Raw genomic sequence first — 23114 nt, forward strand, 5'->3', positions numbered from 1 at the left:
TTAGTTGCCACGCATCTGTTCATACAATGACATGAAAAATTGTGTTAGAGCAGTAGATCATTCACGATGAACTGTACTAGGTTAAATAATATTAATCGAACGCTTTCGTTTTGGAGATTTTTCTATTCGGGCGTCAATGTTATTTTTCCCTGTATGGCCAAATTGTTCTACATGTCACGATGAATGTCACCAAAGGCATCGTCACAATATCACTCTGGCATGCCAAAACAAATTTTGTTTCTTTTAATCTACCTCGGGATGCATTAAAATTTGATGACGTGGTTGGCTATATAATTGCATTGCATTTTAATTTTTTACCCTTATCCTCCCATTGATCTCCACAGATTATACATTCCAACAAATTTCATAATTTGCATAGCATCCAGTACGCGTTAATTTTTTTATCAACGACCCAGAGACCAATATCCACGTACTAGTTCAGGGATGGCGAACATGACGGCTCAAATTAAGACTCTCTCACGTAATCATTTTCAGAGATGGCAGGAGTGATCACAGGCCCTATTTCCGTCATTTTTTTCCATTGAAATTGCCATTACTGAACACTTTCGTGGAATCAACCTCAGTATATTTTTTTCAATCGAATACATCGCAAATGTAGGTAAAACACGCAAAAATAGCGCGAGATTTTCGTATTTGCAGCCGTGGAGCGCTGGCCAGAACGTCCCAATCCATATCCATGCAGTTACATGAAGAGTGGTAGTGGTGGGGGCTGCTGATGCTATGACGCATCTAAGCTCGTGCCTTGTGGAAGTCTTTGGACGCCGCCCGAGCATGCGCAGAACGACGAATCGCCGCGCCGCCCGGCGGCCGGATAACATTGGTGTTGCAGTGTTGCAGAATAACTTGTTTTGGTAACCAGTTGACTTATTTTGCGTAAATTGTTTTATCGAATGAGTGATTGGCATGTAAAGAGGCCCTGTTGTAGCTGCGTCAATCGAGTTAGTGATTGTGTTTTAGCGTTAGTGGATAGAGTAATAGAAAGAAAAAACAGCGTTTCAGAATCAGCATTTTTCGTGATATCATAATTTCAAAGGCGGTCAAGATCCAAGTAAATTTAATGTTGAGACATTTAAATTTGCAGTTCCAATCATCACTGGTATAGAGCCTAAAAATAGCTTAATCGACAAGAGCGAATCACAAATAGTCCCGAATCGCAAAAATACTGGTTCCGAAGAAATAATCGCGGCTGTGGTTAATTGCCGTAATTTAAGAAATGAGATTCCCGATTTTCAGCATTAAATTCATGGTACGAAGTGTTACGTAATTATTGGAACTGAAAGTTGGCTAACGGGTGATGATTCAGACAATGAGATCTTCCCATAATATTTCACCGTTTATCGGAAAGAAAGAATTAATTGTGCTGGAAGCGGAGTATTTATAGCTGTAAAGAAATCAATCGTAAGCCAAGCGGTAACCGAGACTGAGACCAGCGTTGAATTTGTGTGGTTTACAATTACATGCCCAAAATCCAAAACAATGTTAGTTTGCTCGTATTACACGCATCCCAACTGAGATATAACATCAATTGTGGGATTTGAAACCCAAAAAAACTGCATAGCATCCAAGTATCCTGAAAGAAACTTCATTGCAGGTAGAAATTTCAACGTACCTTCTATAGATTGGCATACTATAGCTTCATACCTGGTGGGAGTGATAAAGTGATTTGCGAAGCGTTATCAAAAGTTTTATACTAAATTCATTCAAATAGCATCCGTGCATAAACAGAGGAGAAAGTATTCTTGATTTATTAGCGACAAATATACCTCATCAGGTAACGAATGTGAACACCGTCGAAGGAATAAGTGACCACAGAGTTGTAACTGCAAAGTTTTCTCTAAATACCACTAAAAATTTAAAAAAAAGAAGGTAAAGTTTTCATTTTTAAAAGGGCTGATTTTGAAAGGGTCAAGAGTCATCTGAAATGTGCTTTCTCCGCATTTCAGGAATCAATAATGAAATTAAATGTAGAGGGTGTTTGGAAAGCTTTTCTTTCGTTCGTAACTTCGGGAATAAATAGCTACATCCCTAGTAAAACATAAAAGAAGCTAGCCAATGGAGATGGTATGACGCGGAAGTGAGAAAATCATTGAGGCGACAGATAGCGTGCCATGCTAAAATGAAAAAAGTCAGCACGGATTCATCCGCTATTGAACGCGAGTCAATAATTTAAAAATATAAGTTGTCTAAAGCCGCCACGAAGGAAGCGTTCAGGAATGCATTCACGAAACACTTGTAGACCAGCAACGGGATAATCCAAAGGCATTTTGGTCTTATGTTCGGGAAGTTCAAGGTAGGAGATCTACCGTATGTTCGCTGAGAAACGATAATGGAGATGTGTTGACAAACAGTTCCGATAAAACCAATTTATTAAATTCCTACTTAAAGAGCGTGTTCACCGAGCCTTCTGAGAACACATCTGAAACAGTTGACAATGGTTGACAATATCTTCACGCGAAATATGCCGCCTATTGACATTAGTGCGCACGGAATAGAAAATATATTGAAATCGCTCAGTCCAAATAAATCATCTGTTCCAGACTAAATCCCGTCTCGCGTATATAGAGAACTAGCCCTAAGGCCCAGGTGGAAATAAAGTGGTGTATGAACTCTTTCACGCGAAATAAAGCGACCACTATTAATAATTAAGAAATTATGGTCGAATGGATATCATCCATTTCTTCTACATTTCAATAACTTTTGGTTAATCAAACCTAAATATTTCTATTTGGAAATCTCATGGCCTCGCCTTCTGATTTTACCGCTAGCAACGTAAGAAGAACACTTACTGGCTCATCAACCTGACTGTAACCCCGTGGGGAATTGTGAAAACGGAATTGCCACCAATGGGCGCCACAACAGTAGGGGTGAATGAGGCGCATGTCCGCGGCTTGTGGATTGAATTTCGGTCACATTTGTGCGAGAAATTAGTTGGGATCAATCCCTAAACGTATGCAGGAAGTTGTAGAGACAGCGAGTACGCTGATACACATTAATTAATTGAAAAAATTCTATAGTTTTAAGTATTAAGCACCTATACCACCGCGAAAAAAATCATCTCACAGCAAAATCACGTGAGAGCCCGAATAAAAAGTCTGAAGAAATGGGTGCCAGTGGCGAAGCGAGGAGGGTGGGTGTTTGAAAGATATAACCCTCCTCCCAGATCTTTGATAAATTTTTAAGTTCATTACCTTTTACTTGATTGAATTAATATTCCTTATAGAAAAGTGTAAGGAGTAATAAAATGGCCCTCAGAAAGCCTTAAAACTCACTATTTGAACATTATATCTTTAAATAATTCTGGGGGAGAGCCACCACACCTTCCGCTTACCCTGACGGGTATTTTATGCCTCCAGTATCAATTTTAAAAAAACCCACGCCTCAATTGCTGGCTGCGCCCGTGATGGGGAGTCATCCATTATGATTTGAAATATGTGTTAACATTGGTATTATCAATAAACTCGGTTGTTTCAGACTTAACTTTGTGAAAATCCATTTTAAGCAATTAAAACGGCATGCTACTTTTTCACACAGTTTATTTAAGACGACCGGTTTCGTCGCAGAGGCGACATCTTCGGGTACAGAAATCGTTATTTTTATAGCAATAGCAACCAAATAACAACAAAAATACCGATTTCTGTGCCTGAAGATGTCGCCTCTGCGACGAAACCGGTCGTCTTAAATAAATTGTGAGAAAAAGTACCATAACTTTTAAATTTTTTATTGATAGAATAATTATTCTAATGATTGTAGTCGTTAAAAATTCAGTATTAAATTGCTCTATATTCATCTGCTTAGAATATGTCGATGTTAGAAATGTCTATTTTAAAAAATGAAATAAGTATGGTTACATCGTACTCGAACCGTTTTAGAATTTCATCGCAACTACCGACCGTGGTGAAGGTGAAGAAGCCCGAAAGAAAACACTCCGACGCACAGTCGGCTAAAATCGAAAGAAGATAATATAAAAATATTAAAAAAATTAAGAGTTAGGGAGTTAAAAATACGCATAAATATTCTCAAATACATTTTGCAGAACATGCCAGATCTCTCGTCAACGAGAAAATTTATCGAAAAACGTCCACCCGCGATTTTTCTTTTGTGATCAACTGTATCTCGGTGTATTTGGGGTGGTGGAATTATGCTGCTCATGGTTAGCGAATACAGGTGAGAGAGCAGTGAGAATAGAATGCAATTATGACGTGGAACAGGGGAACGTGATATGTTAGTATCAGGGGCGTTCTGGCCAGAGGTCGGCGATCGCCTAGAGCCCTCCCAAACGCTCGTCTCTATCGTGAAGCTTATATGAAGGGTGTAATAACAAAAGGCTCGTATTACTTTAACCGAAGCATTCATTGCAATTATAAAATTCTAAGTTTGCATTAGTATGCATGTTATTATATACGTTTCCTTTGTTGTTATTTTTACATTTTCTGAAGTTCATTTGTTGTTTGTTGCGTTCATGTTTTAATTTTTTAGTGTTTTGCTTTGAATTGGCGACTTTGTTACAGAGAGAAAAAAAAGGGATTGCTGTGAAAGAAATTAGGATTCAAGCACTTCATTTTGTTGGTTTGGTTCTTGCGTAGCTGCAACACGCTTTATATTTTTGTTTGGAAGATAATCTTTCCAGTTTTAATTTTATATAACATCTACGATGCACTATCGATAGGCGCCAAGGGGACCACGGAGTAACGACCCATCCGACGGACGGTGTGCTGCACTTGGGGTGAACTCCTCAAAGCAATCAACCACTGGGATCGAGCAGTCTCTGAAACAGTGCTGCCACCACAAGGATTTGAACCGCCAGGGTCAGATGCCAACACACTAGCCACCGCACCAAAAAAATCGTCTCAATTTGTTGTAGCAGTCGTTAAATGTAAAATTAAACATTTCCGGCAACTTCATCTCACTCGCTGAATCCTCAAACCCGAGCATCATTTCAATTATTAAAATGTTTATCCGTCGCAACATTAAGGGACCTTTGTATATCGTGATATGGATTAATGTTACTTCCACAACATGCTGACAGAAAAAACATTTACACAAAACGTTACTTAGCATTTTATGATGTGAGGCACTCACTTGTATTTAAACATGACTGGAACAGCATCTGAGCTTGGGTCACAGGGATTGGCTGGTCTGCTAGAGGATCTTGCTCCAGGACTTCTGCAAAGAAATAATTGTTATTAGTAACGAAAGTAGAGGAGAGAAATGATTCATTTGGCTCGATCAAATATTAGGATAGGTACACTCAGAAAAGCCGACGGCATTTGGTGAATTGATTGTAGCGATGAATAGAATCAGGTACTAACCTCTACCATATTCACTTCGATTGCATTACCTATTCAAAGATTCAAGTTTGCAACTGCGCAATTAAATAGGAATAATTTCAATGTATATTATTTTAAAAAACATTTTGACTTCACATAAGCCTTCCATCGAGGCTTTAAAACAAGAGTTTGTCCAAAAAGGGAATATATTATCTATTATTTTTACTGCAAAGTTAGCATTTGATTCGTCCTAAGCTCTACTTTCATGCGATTATCACGATATGACTTATGCACGCCAACATTCATCGGCTCAAAGAGTCATACGGTGACGAGCCAAAGCTTTATTTTTATCATGATTCTTACGGTACGGGAATTTAATATTTGTTTACAGTCAAAACGACAAGTAGGTATGTTCCAATTGCATTGATCAACATGCTTAACCAAGGTAGGAATGGTATTTGGAGCTGGCGACCGACAGCTAAAGCCATTTTCGCCTTGTGTCACACAATAGGGGTAGCTGACCGGACATTAGACAGCTACTGGATCTGGGTACTGGCATGACAGTAGCTCGACGCCATTCACACAGGTGCGAGCTGCTGGCGTGAAAGTAGACAGTTTACTGCACGTCGTTTCAGTGGCGTTCAAACCCAGTTCATTGCGAATGTGTTCAAGCGAGGCTTTACGCTAATCTCTATCCTTATCATTAGGATTCAAGCTATTCCATATGTTGGTTTGGTCCTTGCATAACTCCACAAACTTTATATTTCAAATGGTAGCCCGTCTGTCCTCCATTTTTCGTTTTCAAACACTACTTGAAACCAGAGGAGCAGCCAGGAATGCTGGGAGCTTGGTGCACCCAGCTGGAGCTGGGGGGGGTTTAGGTGCAACGAATACCGGGGTGTGTGGGGGTATGGAATACCCACCAGGATAAGCGGTAGGTGCGAAATTAATAAATTGCGGAATTTTGAGATAAATTGCTCAAAATAGTGAGTTTTACGCTTTTACGCTTTCTGAGGGATATTTTATTAATCCTTACACTATTTTATTAGTAATATCAATCCAATTAAGTGAAATAGATTAAACTTACGGTAAACACGGTATAACCCCCAACACACCCCTCGCTGCACCACTGCTTGAAACTATGAAACACAAATAATGCACCCGACGTGGTCCCACACTTACGAGCTATTGTCTTTTCGCAATACCGTGCGGGTTGACGTCCGAGTCACATTCGAGTTGCTGCTTGTGGCAAAATATGGGGGAAGGTGAGAGGCGAGTAAATACAAAACTTTCTGTAGAAACTCGGTTGTGAGTTACTGATGGACTCGCACATAACGTATGATGCGGTCACACTGTAGGAGTAGCCGCGCTGCCGTAACTGACCAGGCCAGCTCAGATACTAGCTCGCACTGTGTAAACCAGGCCTCAGGGAAGGGTGGAGAAAATCCCGGCGTTGATATTAGTCTGTTTTTATCAAAAGGCACTTTAGGGGACCACGGCTTAACGGCCCATCTGACGGACTGAGTGCTGTACTTGAAGAGCCCTCCAAAAAGAACTTAAGTTAGGGGCGGGCATTCTCAGAATAATCTCCACCGCCGCGGAACCAATCCCTCGGCCCATAACGATTCCTAGTACCAGAGAGAACACAATTTTATCATTAATTAACTCAATTTTAAAAATTGGGGCACTTTAATGCTTTCTGTATACGCATTTATTTTGCCCAAGGTAATCATTAGATATTGTTCTTCTGCAAAAAAAGATTGAATTCTCTCATAGCTTGACAATTGTGTAATCTCCTCAGTCAAAATTGTCTCATTGCATTACTTGATAAATTATTTAATTTAACGGCAGTCGAATATAGCTTCTATTTTGATTTTTAGTTGTCTTCCAGAGACTGAATTCTAATAATTAGGCCGCATAGAGTACTTAAACATTTGTCGGGGAGGGCGGTGTCACTGGTGGGTAGCTGCAATTCAAAATGGGAAGTTAATTTAGTAAGTACAGCGTAATATCGGTGTAGGGGTCCTTTTCTGGGCTAAAATATTTCCTTCCTCGAAAACAGTTGCTTGGACTTAAAAACTGAGTAAATTTCGTTGCTTGAGAATCCAAATTTTAGATTTACCCATAGAAATTAATTTTTGTCCGTAGATTTTAGAAATTTAAATTATTGTACTTGGTGTACTATATGGACCTCAAAATTCTGAACAGTAGACCTGATTTTATTTTTGGTATATTAGGGAGAACATTCTCAAATCACATTTTCAGGGGTTTAAAAGTAGAGCCCGAGAAAAAATTAAGAGTAAGCCACATCCAAGGACCGTATCTTCCAAACATTTAAGAATATAAATATTTAATAACAATATTGGCATTGTCAATGCATGAGCAGAAAAGCCAGTGAAATTCTGTAATACGGCTGCGCTTTCAATGAATGTAATTTGGAATTGGATTGCACATACTTCTTATCCTTTGTGCGAGGTGCAACTTTCTTTCCAAGAACCAATCGGTGGACGCCGTGAAATCTGGGATCGGATGATTGGCCGCCCAGTTGCCGCACGTGAACTGATAGAAGTCCTCGCAGGGGTCTGCATCCAAGTCCAGGGACTTCATGAGATTGGCCGCTGAAAAACAAATGAAGATGAATAAGAAACAGTCAAGTTCAAAAATGAATCAATTCCACAGAAATACTGCGAATATAATAAAAATATAATTTATTTCTTTGCGTTCGATTATGGCGGAAATTTGAAAATGAATATTGACGCGTATTTTACACTATTATTTAAAAATAAAGTCTGAATTAAATCCCTTTCATTCAAACATGTGTTATAGCCAGTTCACCCTTTATCTCACCTGTTTCAACACATTGGTTTGAGGTGCAGACTTGTGGCTCCAGGACTGTATCACTCATTTTGTTGGCTGCAAGCAGAGGCGATGCAGAAAAATTATTTATTCAGCTAGCTTGAATATACAATATACTAAAACGTAGAGTGAAAACTAAGAAAGAAAGGAGAAATAGTAGTATCTTAAAAAGTACAAGGAGAAGATGGGACAATTTGGTTTCCACATTATGAGGCATGATGGCCTGATGTAAACAATCGTAAAAGTACAGGTGGACGTGAAAAAGGGAAGAGGACGGCCCCGAATGAGTTACATAGGATAAAGGGTTATAAAGGATGTGAAAGAGAAGGAATACGTCGCTATGAAAGTGCTTGTGGATAGGAGAGAGGAATGGGGAGCTGCGTCAAATCAATGTTAGCATTGTTGACTAATGATGTTGACTTAAATGTAATTAAGGCCAATTAGCAAATTTTTAAAGCAACTGCGAACTTCAAATAATCTTTTGGCCAATATCAAAAGCTCTGGGTTAGAGAGCGATGGAAATTCAAATTATCATACATGAATAAGTATTTTTTTAAAAACTTCGTTTGACCAAGGTGAAATAAATATGAAACTCACTATTTGCTCACATTTCCTGCGTTTAAATTATTCTACATGCTACTCAAGTAATTTGACCCTTGAAGAGTGAGTTCGCGAGAAAAAAAAACATCGCACTGTTACAGAAGGATTTTTGAGTGAGAATGAAGCAGAAATTATTTTTATGTTACTCACAGTTATAGGAAAGAATTCCCACAGCAATCAGCAGTGCAGCAGCTAATATAGCCAATAATATAATCACGGCAACCAGGCGTCTTTGCAAATTGGACTTGTGACTTGGAGTGGTGGCTCTTTTTAAACTGAAAAGGGACATTGAAAAAAATATATTACGACATTGAGGAATGAGTGGCAACTAGATTGTCACGCTTTACGTTTACTAACCGCTAAACCTCGTTTCAGATAGGTCAGAACTGAGACCGAAACGAAAATAAAAGTTAGCTGATTTGGAATGTTGCGTTTACCAACGTGAATATTATAGATCGATCTTCATCTATCGATTCTTCCCTAATTCCCGTCTGTCTATAATTCGCTAGGCAGGAATGCACCTTGTCGTCAATTGAGGTTAATCTAGCTTCTGAATATGGAGTTAGAGATGAAAGCATCAGTTTCATCATCAAATGGAGGCACTGTCGATGGCAAATTGAAACCGATATGTTTAGAAACATAGAATGAATTGAAGAAAAATGGAACAACGAAGGATGTAATTTGCCATCGTTAGGGAATTTACTTGATAAAATTCTATCTTAATAGAAGACTCATTCAGGAGACCCAATTCGTGGGAAATTATAAATCAATAGAAATGTATATAAATTTTGTTATTTGTGGAATAAACAATGTGGCTTTCGTGAAAGAAAGTGTTCATCAGATGACAAAGAAGATTCACGATGCGCAACTGACTCTTGGGCTGGGTGAGCTCGAGGTGTTTGCCATTCATCGCCGGAGCGGCCCAACCTATTCGAAAGTGAGCTTGACGGAAAGAATAGGGTGGTTTCCTACTATTTTTTATTGCCTGAATCGAAAGATTATTACTCCTGGAGTACGTTTTTCACGCTTTTAGATTTTTGAATGACGATATCTATTTTTCGCGATTAAACGAAAAGTGAAAATTTTCAAGCGCGAGAAAACGCGACGGCTAAGTATGAGTGCTGGGAAAACTCCGTGTGACGTCGTTCTGGTTCCCGCTGCCTCAAGTGAGGTGACCATGGGGAGAGGCTTTGTGCGCTGATACGACGCAGGATGCTTGCAGGCAGCAGAGTACCCTACTAGCTGGTAGCGCTCGGCTTAAATAAGGATTATTAATACCTTATCAAACGAAGAAAACTTTCAGACCTTAGGCAGTTTTAATAGGTGATTATTAAGACATGTTTCCCTGAGCTCTGTGCCTCATGCATGCATTAATAATCTCAGACGATGTTAAATTCCTATCTACTCGTATAGAAACTAGGTCCGTGTGACGTCACGTAGAGTGGCATCGCATGGGCGCCAATCTGGCCTTTTTCAAATGAGGTTTAAATTGACCATTGCCATTCGTCTTAACTGGGATTTCTAAAACAAAATAATTTGTATATTATGAATACACGAATGGTAGGTTACGAATCGCAATCAATGCCTTTCGTTTTCCTTGATGAAGGAAACTACCCTATTTTTCGGTACACTTTTGGGAAATCGGTTCAAAATCCCAGCCTATTATAAAATCAACGAAGCCTAGGGCGTAGCCTTCTAGTCTGTAGCGGCTCCAATCCTGGATCGTGTTAAGACTTTTAAATACCCTACATAATTTTTCATGAATAGCGCAAATTTCCTTTGCATTTTATTCACGAATAAAGTCTTTCTGTGCCGGATCCACAAATAAGCTTTCATCCCATTGAATTTGCGGCATTACGAGTGCGAAATAGCACCACTCTCTGTTTTTCCTCCGAAAACCTTCCCACACCACGTTTCGCGAACTTCAGCATCTTCAGACTATGCCACATTTATATATCTATCTATCTATCCCTTCTGCAGTTAGAATTTATGGCAATAACCCTTAGATACTCCGAAGGGAAACAAGCACAGCACCCAATTTTGAAAATGAAGGAAATGTAATGCTTGTAGCTGATAGATAAAAATTATAGATTACCTGATACATTTCCCAATGCAAGCGATGAAGGTGTTCCGGCAATATCTCGCGGAGTGTGACATTAGAGCTTGAACCATCACCTTACACTTCCGAGTCGAACCTCGCCTATGACTACTCATGACTGAAGAACGATTTCGATCACAACGAGAGATCGAGAGTTAGCCAGGGGAGTTACAATGTCGATGGAATTCGCACGCTTTCAATTCTCGGGCGCATCAAGTAGACAAGTCGAAAACATTGTACACACATGGGTTGTCGCCACACGTCCCCGTTGTGCTAAGCCACGTCGCGACGCAGTGCAACGCTCTAATTAAAACTATATAAACATCGCATATATGGAAGTGCAGGCAAGATCGTTCCTCCATATTGTTGTACAGGCTGTTCCTTTGATCGTGTGTCGTTTTTTATCTCCATTTTTTGCCTCTTTTCCTCGAGCAGTATTCATGATAATTGGCATACTCATCGGAAAGGGTATGTTTTGTTGAAAGTAAGCAAAATTTTACAATTTTGAACTTTTGACCTCACAACGTGGGTCCAAACCAAAATCTAAAATTAGTCTTACGGAGTTTTGATTGAAAAAAAATAAATCAAGATCGAAAAAAGCAGAATTTCAATTAAAATTATGACAATGTTTAGATTTTCGGACTTAATGAAAACAAAAAAAAACACTTATTTATGAAAATTCTACCGTTGACCCAGTTAGGTCACAGTCAAGGTCATATGGGTGACAGAAAGAATACCACAACAACAAATACGTCAATTCATAGGCGGATCTAGAGGAGAGGGGGCACGTCCCCCCCAGACCCTTAAGAAATATGCAGGATTTTTAATACGGTCCCACTATCGTTGCGTTCGTTTTGTATTGCGAGGTATCCTTGTGCCCCCCAGAACAAAATCCTCGATACGGCCTTGCTGGTGCTCCCCCCCCCCCCCCCCAGAAAGAAATCCTAGATCCACCCCTGCGTCAATTCACAGGTTTTATCGGGTGCCCAAGTCAGTGGTATAGCCCAAATACTCGCCTTATCCACTAGTTGACCTCCAAGGCCATGACGGAGGCCAAAGGTCGTAGAGGTATCATGACAACCATATCTGTCATGCTAACCACCGTGTCGAACCATAGGTTTTAACGGGTGCAGATCATAGATCCGTTGTATTCATTACAGTACCTCCGAAGTTCATATTGGAGGATCAAAGGTCATAGAGGTATTTTTTGAAATATCAAGGAAACTAGAGGAATGGTGCAGTCCGCACAGGGGCGGTCTGGCCAGGTGGGGCTAGTCGGCGATCGGCAAGGGCCCCGAGCTTACGGTGCCCTCACAACGCCAGCGTATATCGTGAAGCGGCCGGCATGCCCTGATCGCGTCCGTTCTCTCCCTCGCCTGTCCCACGCTTAGCCATTTTTTCCCTCCTCCACCCTTCCCCTAAGACTCCATTTCCTTAGCGAAACGCGATATCCCCACAGCTGTGTTTGGAGGTAGTTGAGCCCCCAATTAGGTTACCGAGAAAAAATATCAGATTACAACGAATGGGTACCATTACAAGAGCTAAGTGAAAATCGCGCTTTTGTTTTTATTTTATCCCACTTCCAATAACAGTTTATCGCATTTCGTAGCATCTTTTTTTTATTTTCATAATGAGGTAGATGACGATGAAATGCAGTGAAATACAGTTATAAGACAGAATACAGAACATTTCAAATATTTATGTTGTTGAACAATAATATATTAAGGAATAAGACATGTAGTGGCGGAGGTGTAGCTAGCCCGCGCCCACTTGTAGTTCGCGGCCACGTAGAGTCCCAGCCAACTAGCAGCTGGCCAGTCGCTCACATGCTTTAAGCAGTGAGTGTCGGCGGAGCATTTAAACTGCGCTCGGCACAAAATGTACGAATTTTGCCGTCGAAAAGGCAAATTTGCGTAAAAATATCATAAAAGTCCAGTCATCGCATCTATATCGCATTTGCGATTTTCACGTATGACGCATCTCATTTGTCTGCGTCTTTGGGTGAGGGCTATCTATCATGCACCGTCGAACTCACGATCAGTTCCACAGATAGGAAGTAAGGATGGAGGCGGCGTTGGATGGGGCAGATACGCTCACGGCGAAACTATTCTGTATTCTTCCCCACATAAATCCAAAAATCTTACACAGTTCAATAATTTATGGTTTGGTTAGTAAGAGAATTTTATGTCATTCATAGTGTTAATATGAAACGTGTGTAAATGAGCGGTGCGCAGAAAGAAATAAGGAGAATAATAATCGCTTAGATGTTAATAATATCTCAAAAAACTTGAATGCTTGCCTGAACAAGAACAGTGGTTCCAGTAAAAATACGCAACCAAAATCAATACACTATGAGAGTTTAAATACAGATTCAGGTACGTTGGAATATTCGTCTTTTCATTTTTAGATTGTTAAAAAAACCCAATATGAAATCAAAGTGCGATTGTCCACGAAAAAAAGTTACATGAAATATTTTAAAGGGAATACGCGCTGGGTAAAGTTTTCGAATAATGTTCAAAAAAAAAGGCTAAAAAAATTGCCAGTCAGGACTTCTTCTTGTTGTAAAATAATAAAAAATGAAAATATAACAATAATCCAAAAAGTGAAGACAGCGTGTCTAAACCCCAAAGTGCGTCCAATAGGGTAGTTTTCATAATCAAAGAAAACGAAAGGCATTGAATGCGATTTGTTATCCACCATTAGTGTATTCATAATATACAAATTATTTGGTTTTAGAAATCCCAGTTTTGAAGAATGGTCAATTTTAACGTTATCTGAAAAAGGCCAGATTGGCGCCCATGCGATGCCACTCCACGTGACGTAACCTACTTTCTATACGAGTAGATAGGAGTTTTACAATGTCTGAGGTTACCAATGCATGCATGAGGCACAGAACTCAGGGAAATAATCACCTATAAAAACTGCCGAGGTTCGGAAATTTTCCTTCGTTTTATAGGGTATTAATAATCCTTATTTAAGCCAAGCGCTACCTGCTAGCAGGGTACTCTGCTACCTGCTAGCATCCTGCGTCGTATCAGCACTCAAAGCCTCGCCCCAAGGTCACCGCACTTAGCGACAGCGGGAACCAGAATGACGTCACACGGGCTTTTCCCAGCATTCATACTTAGCCGTCGCGTTTTCTCGCGCTTAAAATTTTTCACTTTCCATTTAAGCGAAAAATAGATATCGTCATTTAAAAATCTAAAAGCGTGAAATACGTTCTCCAGGAGAATAATCTTTCGATTTAGTGATTAAAAAATAATAGGAAACCACCGTATTGGAGATTAGCCAGTATGACTGAAATGTCTACATAAGTTTGTTGCGAGGTGATGAAGCAGCTAAAACATGTACAGAAAGCCGTAAAATAAAATGTGGAAATGGCGTGGTTCAAGTCCACAACCTCAACTCAAGCTCAACTGTATCGTTTTTAATAGTTTATTTACTACAGTAAATATTAATTTTTCAAGTTAAATTAACCATAAATTATTAACTTCGGTCCGAAGATCGTATCAGCAATATTAGAAGAATTTAAATAATTTATAATTTATTCTAATTGCTTTTTTGTATTTATTACCTTAATTGTGTGGAAGTAGGTGGTAACAATATAACTATAAGTAATTATATGTATTGTGAGTATTTCTTAAGAGTTCCTGAATGCAAAATCACTTAGGACAACACATTAAGTATTTCATTTATTGATTGGGTTCCTTAATATTTGAAAGTTACTGATACATTTTTTAAAACTACAGCTTCTCTAATATCAAAATTAACAAACAATCCAAATAATTTACTTGGTCTTTTATTGTATGCCAGACAGTTTTCATGGGTCGACTGATTTATTTGGACCAAACAAATTGTTAAATATGATCCGTACAAAATAATTTAAGATATTTTAGTTAATTCAAGCCTAAAATTCCCTATAATATTAGCAGGTTCCTCAATTTTGCTCAAGTTTATATCTACACTTTAAAACAATCACCAACGAGTATGGATAAAAGCTACGTACTTATGGTTATATCTATATGATACGTAGAAAATAATTAATTGGTAACAACCAAAAACCATTATCTAGCCCCAAGTATACTTTCGTTATGTTTTACAACTTTATATTTAATAAAAAAAGACTCAAATTACTTGAATCCAAGTTTATTTGCAATTATAAAATTCTACGTTTCCGCTAATTGCGTTATTTACGGCATAGTGAAAAGATTACATAAAAAAATTGAAGGTGCTAGAAGATAAAAGAGAACCTGATTCTTTTTTGAAAGAATTAATCGAATAGGTTATTTAAGATTTCGGTGAAGTTTCAAGGTACAAATTCACTAAATAGATACAACAATCATAATGCATAATTAAACTATATACGCTGTGAAGTTACCACTTTTCATGGTATTTTTTCTTACGAAAACACTATTTTTTAAATTGTAACGCTTTTAAGACCCAGAATAACGTCATAATCCATTTCCGGGCATAATATCTCCTATTATTTTCTGGTGGGGTGGGCCCGAATCACCCAGTAAGGAGGGCCCACAATCACTCCAGGCAGGTCCACCTATCGATATTATTGACTTGGCGATCACGAAGGAGAAAAACTTTATTGCGAAGTCAAATGAAAACAACGTTTTGGTTTTCAAATATTTCAAATATATATATGTTTTTGCACTCAAACTATATTTAGGATCCGAGTATGAATTGCAAATGAATTTCATAGGAGGAAAATATCAAAGTTAAGTAAATATTTTTTTTTTCCTATATTAAACATCATTGAACGAGCCATCCCACCCGAGGCAGACAAAATGGAATGCTCTCCACAAAAGATCGAGAAAAAAATTTCCTATGGCATGAAGATTAATCACAAGAAAACACTGATTATGCGGTTTGTAAAGCATCATGAGCGAGGAATTTGAGACTCGAGGTGGGTGGGTGGGGAGAACCTTTAGGAGGTAGAGCAATTCAATTATTTTGGCAGCACGGAAAACGGATACAGCGGTAAGGACATCAGGAAGAGAATTGCGTTAGCAAAGGAGGCGTTCATGAACAGGAAGGAGCTTCTGAGACGATCGTTATGTAAGAGCTCAAAGAAAAGGTTAGTGAAGAGTTTGATCTGGAGTGTAGCGGAAACGTGGACGTATAGGAAGGAGGACGAGAAAAGACTGGAGGCGTTTAAGATGTGGGTGTGGAGAAGAATGGAGAAAGTGAAGTGGACGGAAAGGAAAAGGAACGACGAAGTGCTGGACCTGGTGGGTGAGGAGAGGCAGCTTTTAGATGAGATACAGAGGAGACAGAATGCATAGATGGAGCGAGTACTTAGCGGGGAGAGGATGTTGAAAACTGTTTAATAGAGGGTAGAATGCTGGGTAAACACTCTTAAAAGCATTTTTAGATAGAGTGAAAGGGAGTAGGCCTTATTTGGAATTGAAAAGGGAAGTCCATGAGGGGAGGGCAGACTGCCGGAATGCGTCGTGAAGCTCCATGTAAACCTACCTTAATTGCTATAATACTTAAATTATAATAATAAGCGCTTCAGAAATCCCCATAGAAACAAATCATATGGTGTGATACTGGGGTTACTCGGCGGCCACTCAACTTCTATCTCCATGGACATTTGCGATTGTCATAATTCCCATTGAGGACTAACTTAGATTTGTGGGGATGAGCTCCGTCCTGTTGCAGTCTCACTCCTCCCTTGTATTATTATCCATAGAATGCATTGTGAGAAGACTTTGGAGCTTCGTTTTCTGATCAAGCGAAGTCGATTTGCCGAATTCGGTCGAAATCCGTGACCCAATGGACAAAACGCAGGTCGAATTTGGGAGGGACGTCCTAGTTAAATTAAGTTATCAAAACATATAGTTAATCCAACAACTAGAGGTGGGACAAATTTATGTCGGATTTAATCTTAACATTCCCTATTAAAATATATTTGCCAAATTTAGAATTAAAAAAGTGTAAATTACGGTTTTCCTTCCATCGAGTTCATAGAAACCTCAAAACCAAAGAATATTCTTCGTCCCTGGGTTCTTTTTTCCATAAATTAAGTGAAATTTGACATTTTCTGACGAAAATACTCAAAAGCCTTTGAGAGACGAATGAGTTCCTTACGAGTGACCAATTCTTTACCAATTGCGGAAACATGAGAATGCATATGTCCACAGCGAAATAACCGCTCTTCATCCACACCATAAATAATACTAAAAGCGATGTATCATCTGAAAGGTTCGTTGCATTACCCAAATAACCACACCCAAACCAATTGAAGTATACTCACTATGTGCTTCGGGAGCTGACTTCTACCAGGTCTGGATGACTGTCGGATGGCTGTGTCATAGGTATGGTCCATGTTGAGCCTGGAAGGTGGCAACACAGAAGAGAGAACATTAGTCAGCTGTTCAGGCGATGAGATATTCCCCTCTCAAAGTGGAATGCATTTTTGAATTTCATTTTATTATTTCAGCAATCAAATTACGTACGTATGAGGTATGAATAACACCTCAATCACCGTGGAATTACTGTTTCAATCCTTTATCACAACATTCATAGCAATTATTTAGACGTTTAATCTAAGGCGCTACTCTTATTTAATGATACTGACGTAATAATGTTTTTATTTCGAGTTTCTTGTTCAATATTTTTAGACAATTTTGCACATTGTGAGTAATATGTCCCTCAATACGAAACTTTTGTACGATATTTTTAACACTTGTATGTAGGGATGGTCGGATCGGATACCTCGTATCCAAATATCCGCGGATATTGCCCTTCATGGGATACATCGGATCTGGATCCGAAATTTTAAATAATAGCTTCAGTGAATGCAACGCCCCATAAGGGTGGAAAGAGTTCCGATTCTATCTTCGAATGCGCCGTCGATTCTTGTCCTACTTACGAACCGTTTTGTTTGAAAGCTCTCGCTGAGGTTACGTAGGAGAATTTCAGCCGTGGAAAATGAAAAAGGCAAAATACGACTGGCACTTATTGTTAGTGTCACTCATCTCAAGAGATTGAACAACCATCTCAGCGTCAGGAATTTGAAAATGCATTTAGATCCGAAAATATCCGATCCGAAAGATCCGGCTCCGAAAATATAGGATGCGATCCGAATCCGGATCCGAGAAAAAATCCTGAATCCCTCCATCCCTACTTGTATGATAATTTACCGAAATGAGGCGAGCACAAAAGACTTTCCTTTACATCCATTAACGTATAACCAAAATCCAGGGTGACATTAACAGCATAGCGAGAACTCTTTTGTTGGTATCGACAGCAAAATGTGGAAATTGTTCATAAAAATTGATCTTTATTAAATAAACAATGAAACCTGTGTACAAGTTTCATAGAGAGATCTTTGATAAAGGTAGATTATAAGTCATACGGGATTGATAGTATTAATTATTCATCTGTTATCGCAATATTTTAATGACTGAAGTTTTGAGGACTCAACTGCGGGTAGGGAATAAGGCTGATTAGGTTGAATTAATGGGGAAGGAATTAGACATGTTTAAAACAACATTAAAGAGATTCGTTACAATTAATTATAATCAGCGAGGAGTAAGATAGTGCGTGATGGAGTCAAGTATCTCTTCAGCGCACTCTTAGCTTACCTGCGACGGTAACAGACTAATGCCATAATCCACACCTTCAACAAGGGATGTTAATTGATTCCAAGGATTTAATAATGATCGCTACTCGACACTTCATCTAAACACAGTTTTCACGATCTTCGACAGGATTGCCACTCCGAGCATCTGCGAGAATTGCCTTCACTATTTCCTTGCAGAGGTGTTGGTAAATAAGAATAACGCATTCTCTTAGCTGTGCAGAAAATTCCTCAGGAAAGTTAACACAAGGGAACAAGAGAGTACCACTAAAGACAAGATTTGCTCGGAAGATTTCGATGGATCGACACCTGCCATTGTTTAGCCATAGGCTCGTCTCTCGAAGGCCAAAAAAGCTCATTAAAAATATTTCGAAGAAACCCGAAAATCTAGCGACTGAAAAATGACCGCCGAAGCGGACTGGTTTCCGGAAGCTAGGGTCAGCGCGGACTACTTCGTTTAAAAGATGTTTTTTTGTATGTAGGACTAGGTTTTTAATTTGTTACCCCAGCCAAATTTGCTGAATATCAAAGTCTTTGAAAAAGTTTTTGCAAAATGCACATTCTTGGCTTCTCACTAAAGAAAGTGTAGAACAAATATTGTTTTAAAATATTGATGTAAATGAATTATAAATACTACTTTAGTTGTTTTATTTTTCATGTACGTACTTGAGCTTTGTTAGCATAGATAACCAAGGTAACACAAATTGAGCTACGCCATATAAAAAGGTAAAAGGATAACCTGTTTGAGGCTACCAAAAATTCCTCAATTTTTCTATTGTCATGTAATTTGTGTGTGGAGTAATAAAATTATTATTATATTATTATTATCTTAATTTTGAAGTCCCTTCGAGGCACCACTGCGGTGCGCCCCGTAGCCTTCCTTTCTTGGTCGTACGCGAATATCTGAAGGGTCTTAGAAAAAGGGAAGGTCAGGCAACTGTTCGCTCAGGCATGGTCATGCCCCGTTTACACTACGCACGTACCGACCACGGTCGAAACAATTGGTGTTCTTGGTAAGGCTCTTTGGTCGCAACTACTCGCCTTTTTACTCGTCGTAACCATCGTAACCCAGTGCTGCCCTCGTTGTGTAATTTTGTCAGTTTACAATTGACGACGTGACTGCGTGAGGATATTGAAATCCAGGAAATTAAGAAGAATGAGGATATTAAGGTTTTCATGTGGTAAAATTAACAATAGACCGCATTGTCTGTGAAACTTTAAAGAAAGTGGGATTTGTGAGGAGAATCTGTCGAAAATTTAAAACATATTCATGCTTTAAGGACAGTTGGTCCTCGCTCCGGTACGTTACACATTAGAATATAGTCTGTTGTTTACTGAAAACCTTATCCCATGCACCTTTTCAGATAATACAGACTGAATCCGGCTTGAACGTGTCGAAAATGAATTTTTCAAATTTAATATTTAAAAATTAGTAATCTCACTATCTGAATACTTTATATCTTCTATCCCTCGTATATTTAAAAGCATTACAAGACACATGATCTTCCAACAATGCATGATCTTCCTCTAAAAATTATTAATTCCTACGTAGATTGTTCTTATCTCCTTTTATATTTAAATCTTTATAGACCCCGTCATGTAATATAAATCGTCATCCGCTCGTGGTTATTTTCCATAGAAAAAAAGTATCCCTTTAATTCCTAGCTAGCCAGAATGATGAGGTAAAACTAGACCGTACTGTTTGTGAAGCCTTAAAGATATGTCAAAAGAAGATCAAAAGATTATATAAAAAATTTAACCATATTCACGCATATAGGATAGTACATATTGCTCTTATTATTATTCTAGGATAGGCTTAAATTCACAAACTAGGTGCAAGTATTGATTTCTCCATGTCTTTATCTAAATCGTTTACGGTGGAAAAGTTGATCGTGCAATCCTCTTCACATAAAGATTGTAATTGGTTTATTATTTACGAGTGCTCGTTACTTTCCCGTGAAGTTTATAGGTGAAGTTTAGTGTAAAAGCATGGTTAATGGGTTAAAAAGAAATAAACAAACAAATACAACTAGTTTCGTGTAGCATAAAACCTATCATTTTCTTTAATAGAACATAAAAAAACTTTTCTCTTATCTCCGTCCATTACCTGCTCAATAAATCCTCTTCAATCGTTGTACCATGCATGCGACCACGGTCCGTACGATTTTAGCCTCATCACGTTGTGTAAACCCGCAGAGTTACCATCGAAGGGCATACTACCAAACGCTGCCGACTTACGATGGTTAGCGCTATGTAATAACATGCATATTTAAGTCTACCTGATATCAACTTTTGAAATGCATGCTTAAGAGACACAATACGAAAAATTTGCATTCCATTTTTCTAATTACTTGAAAAAAATCACAAAATATGTACTTTCAAAACTCCAAAACATAACTTTCAAATAAACATTCTCCATTCATAAAAAATGTATTCCTGACCCGATTTTTTCCAGGTAACTTTTGAAAAGTTTGGTTAATATAAAAACATTATTTTTTAAAGTTCCAATCCATTTATGAGGTATTCTTGATGGAGACTTTCGCGGGGTGGTGCAGCATGCGTAGCAAGGTTTTCGGGTTGACCTTCGTGTCGTTTCATCTTCATGACGGCAGTTTCGCCGGCGTTGCAGCTGGCGTCTTCAGGTTCGAAGTGTTTGATGCAGATTTTTGCCCGTATTACATAGGCCTTGGTTTGGACTAGGTGCGCTCTGATTAATGGTGACGTTCGGTGCGGGTGTGATGCACGCGTTCTCTCAGCATTACACCCGCACTGAACTTCACCATTACTCAGAGCGCACCTAGTCCAAACCAAGGCCTATGTAATACGGGCAAAAACCTGCATCAAACACTTCGAATCTGAAGACGCCAGGTGCAACGCCGGCGAAACTGCCGTCATGAAGATGAAACGAGACGGAGGTCAACCCGAAAACCTTGCTACGCATTTATGAGGTAGCAATCAGGAATATAAAAGAATATGTCCCAAAAAACTAAAAAATATAACTTGCAAAAAATTATCCTCCAGTCATAAAATCTGTACTCTTGACCCAATTTTCGACGTATAACTTTAGAAAAGTTTGATTGATTAAAACGGACTATGCTTAGGCGTATCAAAATAAAATATATAAACAGGTATTAAAAAATAACTACCCCTATCCTGAAAATAAATTCCAGCCAATAAACATCCTTGATTCATAAAAAACTATTCCTGACACGATTTCAACTGGATAAATTTTGACAAGTTCATTAATAAAGATACAAAATGCATAGAAGAATTAATCAATTATTCTCATTAAATGAAAACATATCACAAAATAGGCTGCAACAAAATTCAAAGTAATTACTATCAAATAACATATCTCGTTACTATATCATTCATAAATACCGTATTCCTGACCATATTCTATCCGAATAACTTTTGAAAAGTTTAGCTGATTAAAACGCAACATATTTAGAAGTGTCAAGCCCTTTCTCTCGTTACTTAAAAATATATCACATATTTGTTTGTTGAACCTGCAAAATTGAAAATTATTACTAAATAATAATTACCAATCATTCATAAAAAAACGTATAATTCCAGACCCTATTATTGGGGGATTACTTTTAAAGATTTTGGTAAATTAACACCCAAAATTCTCAAAAGCATAGATCCATTATACTCGTTACGTGAAAAAAAATATAAAAAAATACACCACAACAAAACCCAAAATTATTGCAAGCAAATAATATTCCATCTTGATAAAAACAGTATTCCTGACCCGCCTTTTACCGATTAGCCGCGGAAAAAATTAGTTCCTTAAAATAATGTGGGCTTCCATGCATCAATCCGTCATTCTCGTTACTTGCAAAAATATGAGAAAATATGCTCCAACAAAATTCAAATTTATTACCAACAAAAAATTATCATTCATTCCTAAAAACTGCATTCCAGTCCCGCATTTTACCAAATTACTTTTGAAAAGTTTGTTTGTTTAACAGACAATATGCCAATACGTATAAATGCCTTAATCTCATTATTTTCAAGAATATCACCAAACAGATTTCAACACAACTAAATATTATTGCAAGCATGTTTTATTGCACATTATTCCATTATTTTCAATGGATAAATTTTGAAAATTTTAGTAATTAAGATACAATATGCTCAGATGTCATTGTTGTTGTGATTTTAAAATATATCACTCAATTTGCTATCACTAAAATTGATGTTATTGTGAGATAAGATTTGATCAACATTCATTGAAATATATATCCTGACCCGATTTTAACGGGATAATATTTGAAAAGTTTAGCTGAATGCAGGACGAAGTGCTTTAAAGGATCAATCCATTATTAATTTCACTGTCAACATTATCAAAAAAAATGCTAAAGCAAAATTAAAACTAATTGCCAGCAAAAAATCATTCTCAGTTCATCAAAACAACATTAATCATATGCTTAGAAATATCAATCCACTATCTCCTTACTTAAAAAAATCAAAAAAATTCAAATACAAAATTAAAAATAAATGCTAGTAATTAAACCATCCTTCATTCTTAAAATTCGTATTTCTTACCTGATTTTAAAGAGGTAAATTTAAAAAAGTTAAGACGTATACGACCATTATGCTAAAAGTTATTACTCCATTTCTCTCGATACTTTCAAAAATATCACATAATATGCTACCGAAATTTCAAAAA

General features: G+C 38.1%; 1 protein-coding gene across 1 annotated transcript in view; it reads right to left on the reverse strand.

Moving 5' to 3' along the window:
* The window catches only part of LOC124163744, a 167944-nt gene that overhangs the window by 29721 nt on the left and 115109 nt on the right, over positions 1 to 23114 (reverse strand). The window contains exons 11-13 of the mRNA XM_046540819.1: positions 8136 to 8201; positions 7745 to 7906; positions 5101 to 5184 (exon numbers count right to left, since the gene is read on the reverse strand). Coding sequence (XP_046396775.1) covers positions 5101 to 5184; positions 7745 to 7906; positions 8136 to 8201 — 312 coding nt within the window. The remainder of the gene's footprint in view (positions 1 to 5100; positions 5185 to 7744; positions 7907 to 8135; positions 8202 to 23114) is intronic.

The sequence above is a fragment of the Ischnura elegans genome, chromosome 8 (genome assembly GCF_921293095.1).
Source record: "Ischnura elegans chromosome 8, ioIscEleg1.1, whole genome shotgun sequence".
Lineage (NCBI taxonomy): Eukaryota > Metazoa > Arthropoda > Insecta > Odonata > Coenagrionidae > Ischnura > Ischnura elegans.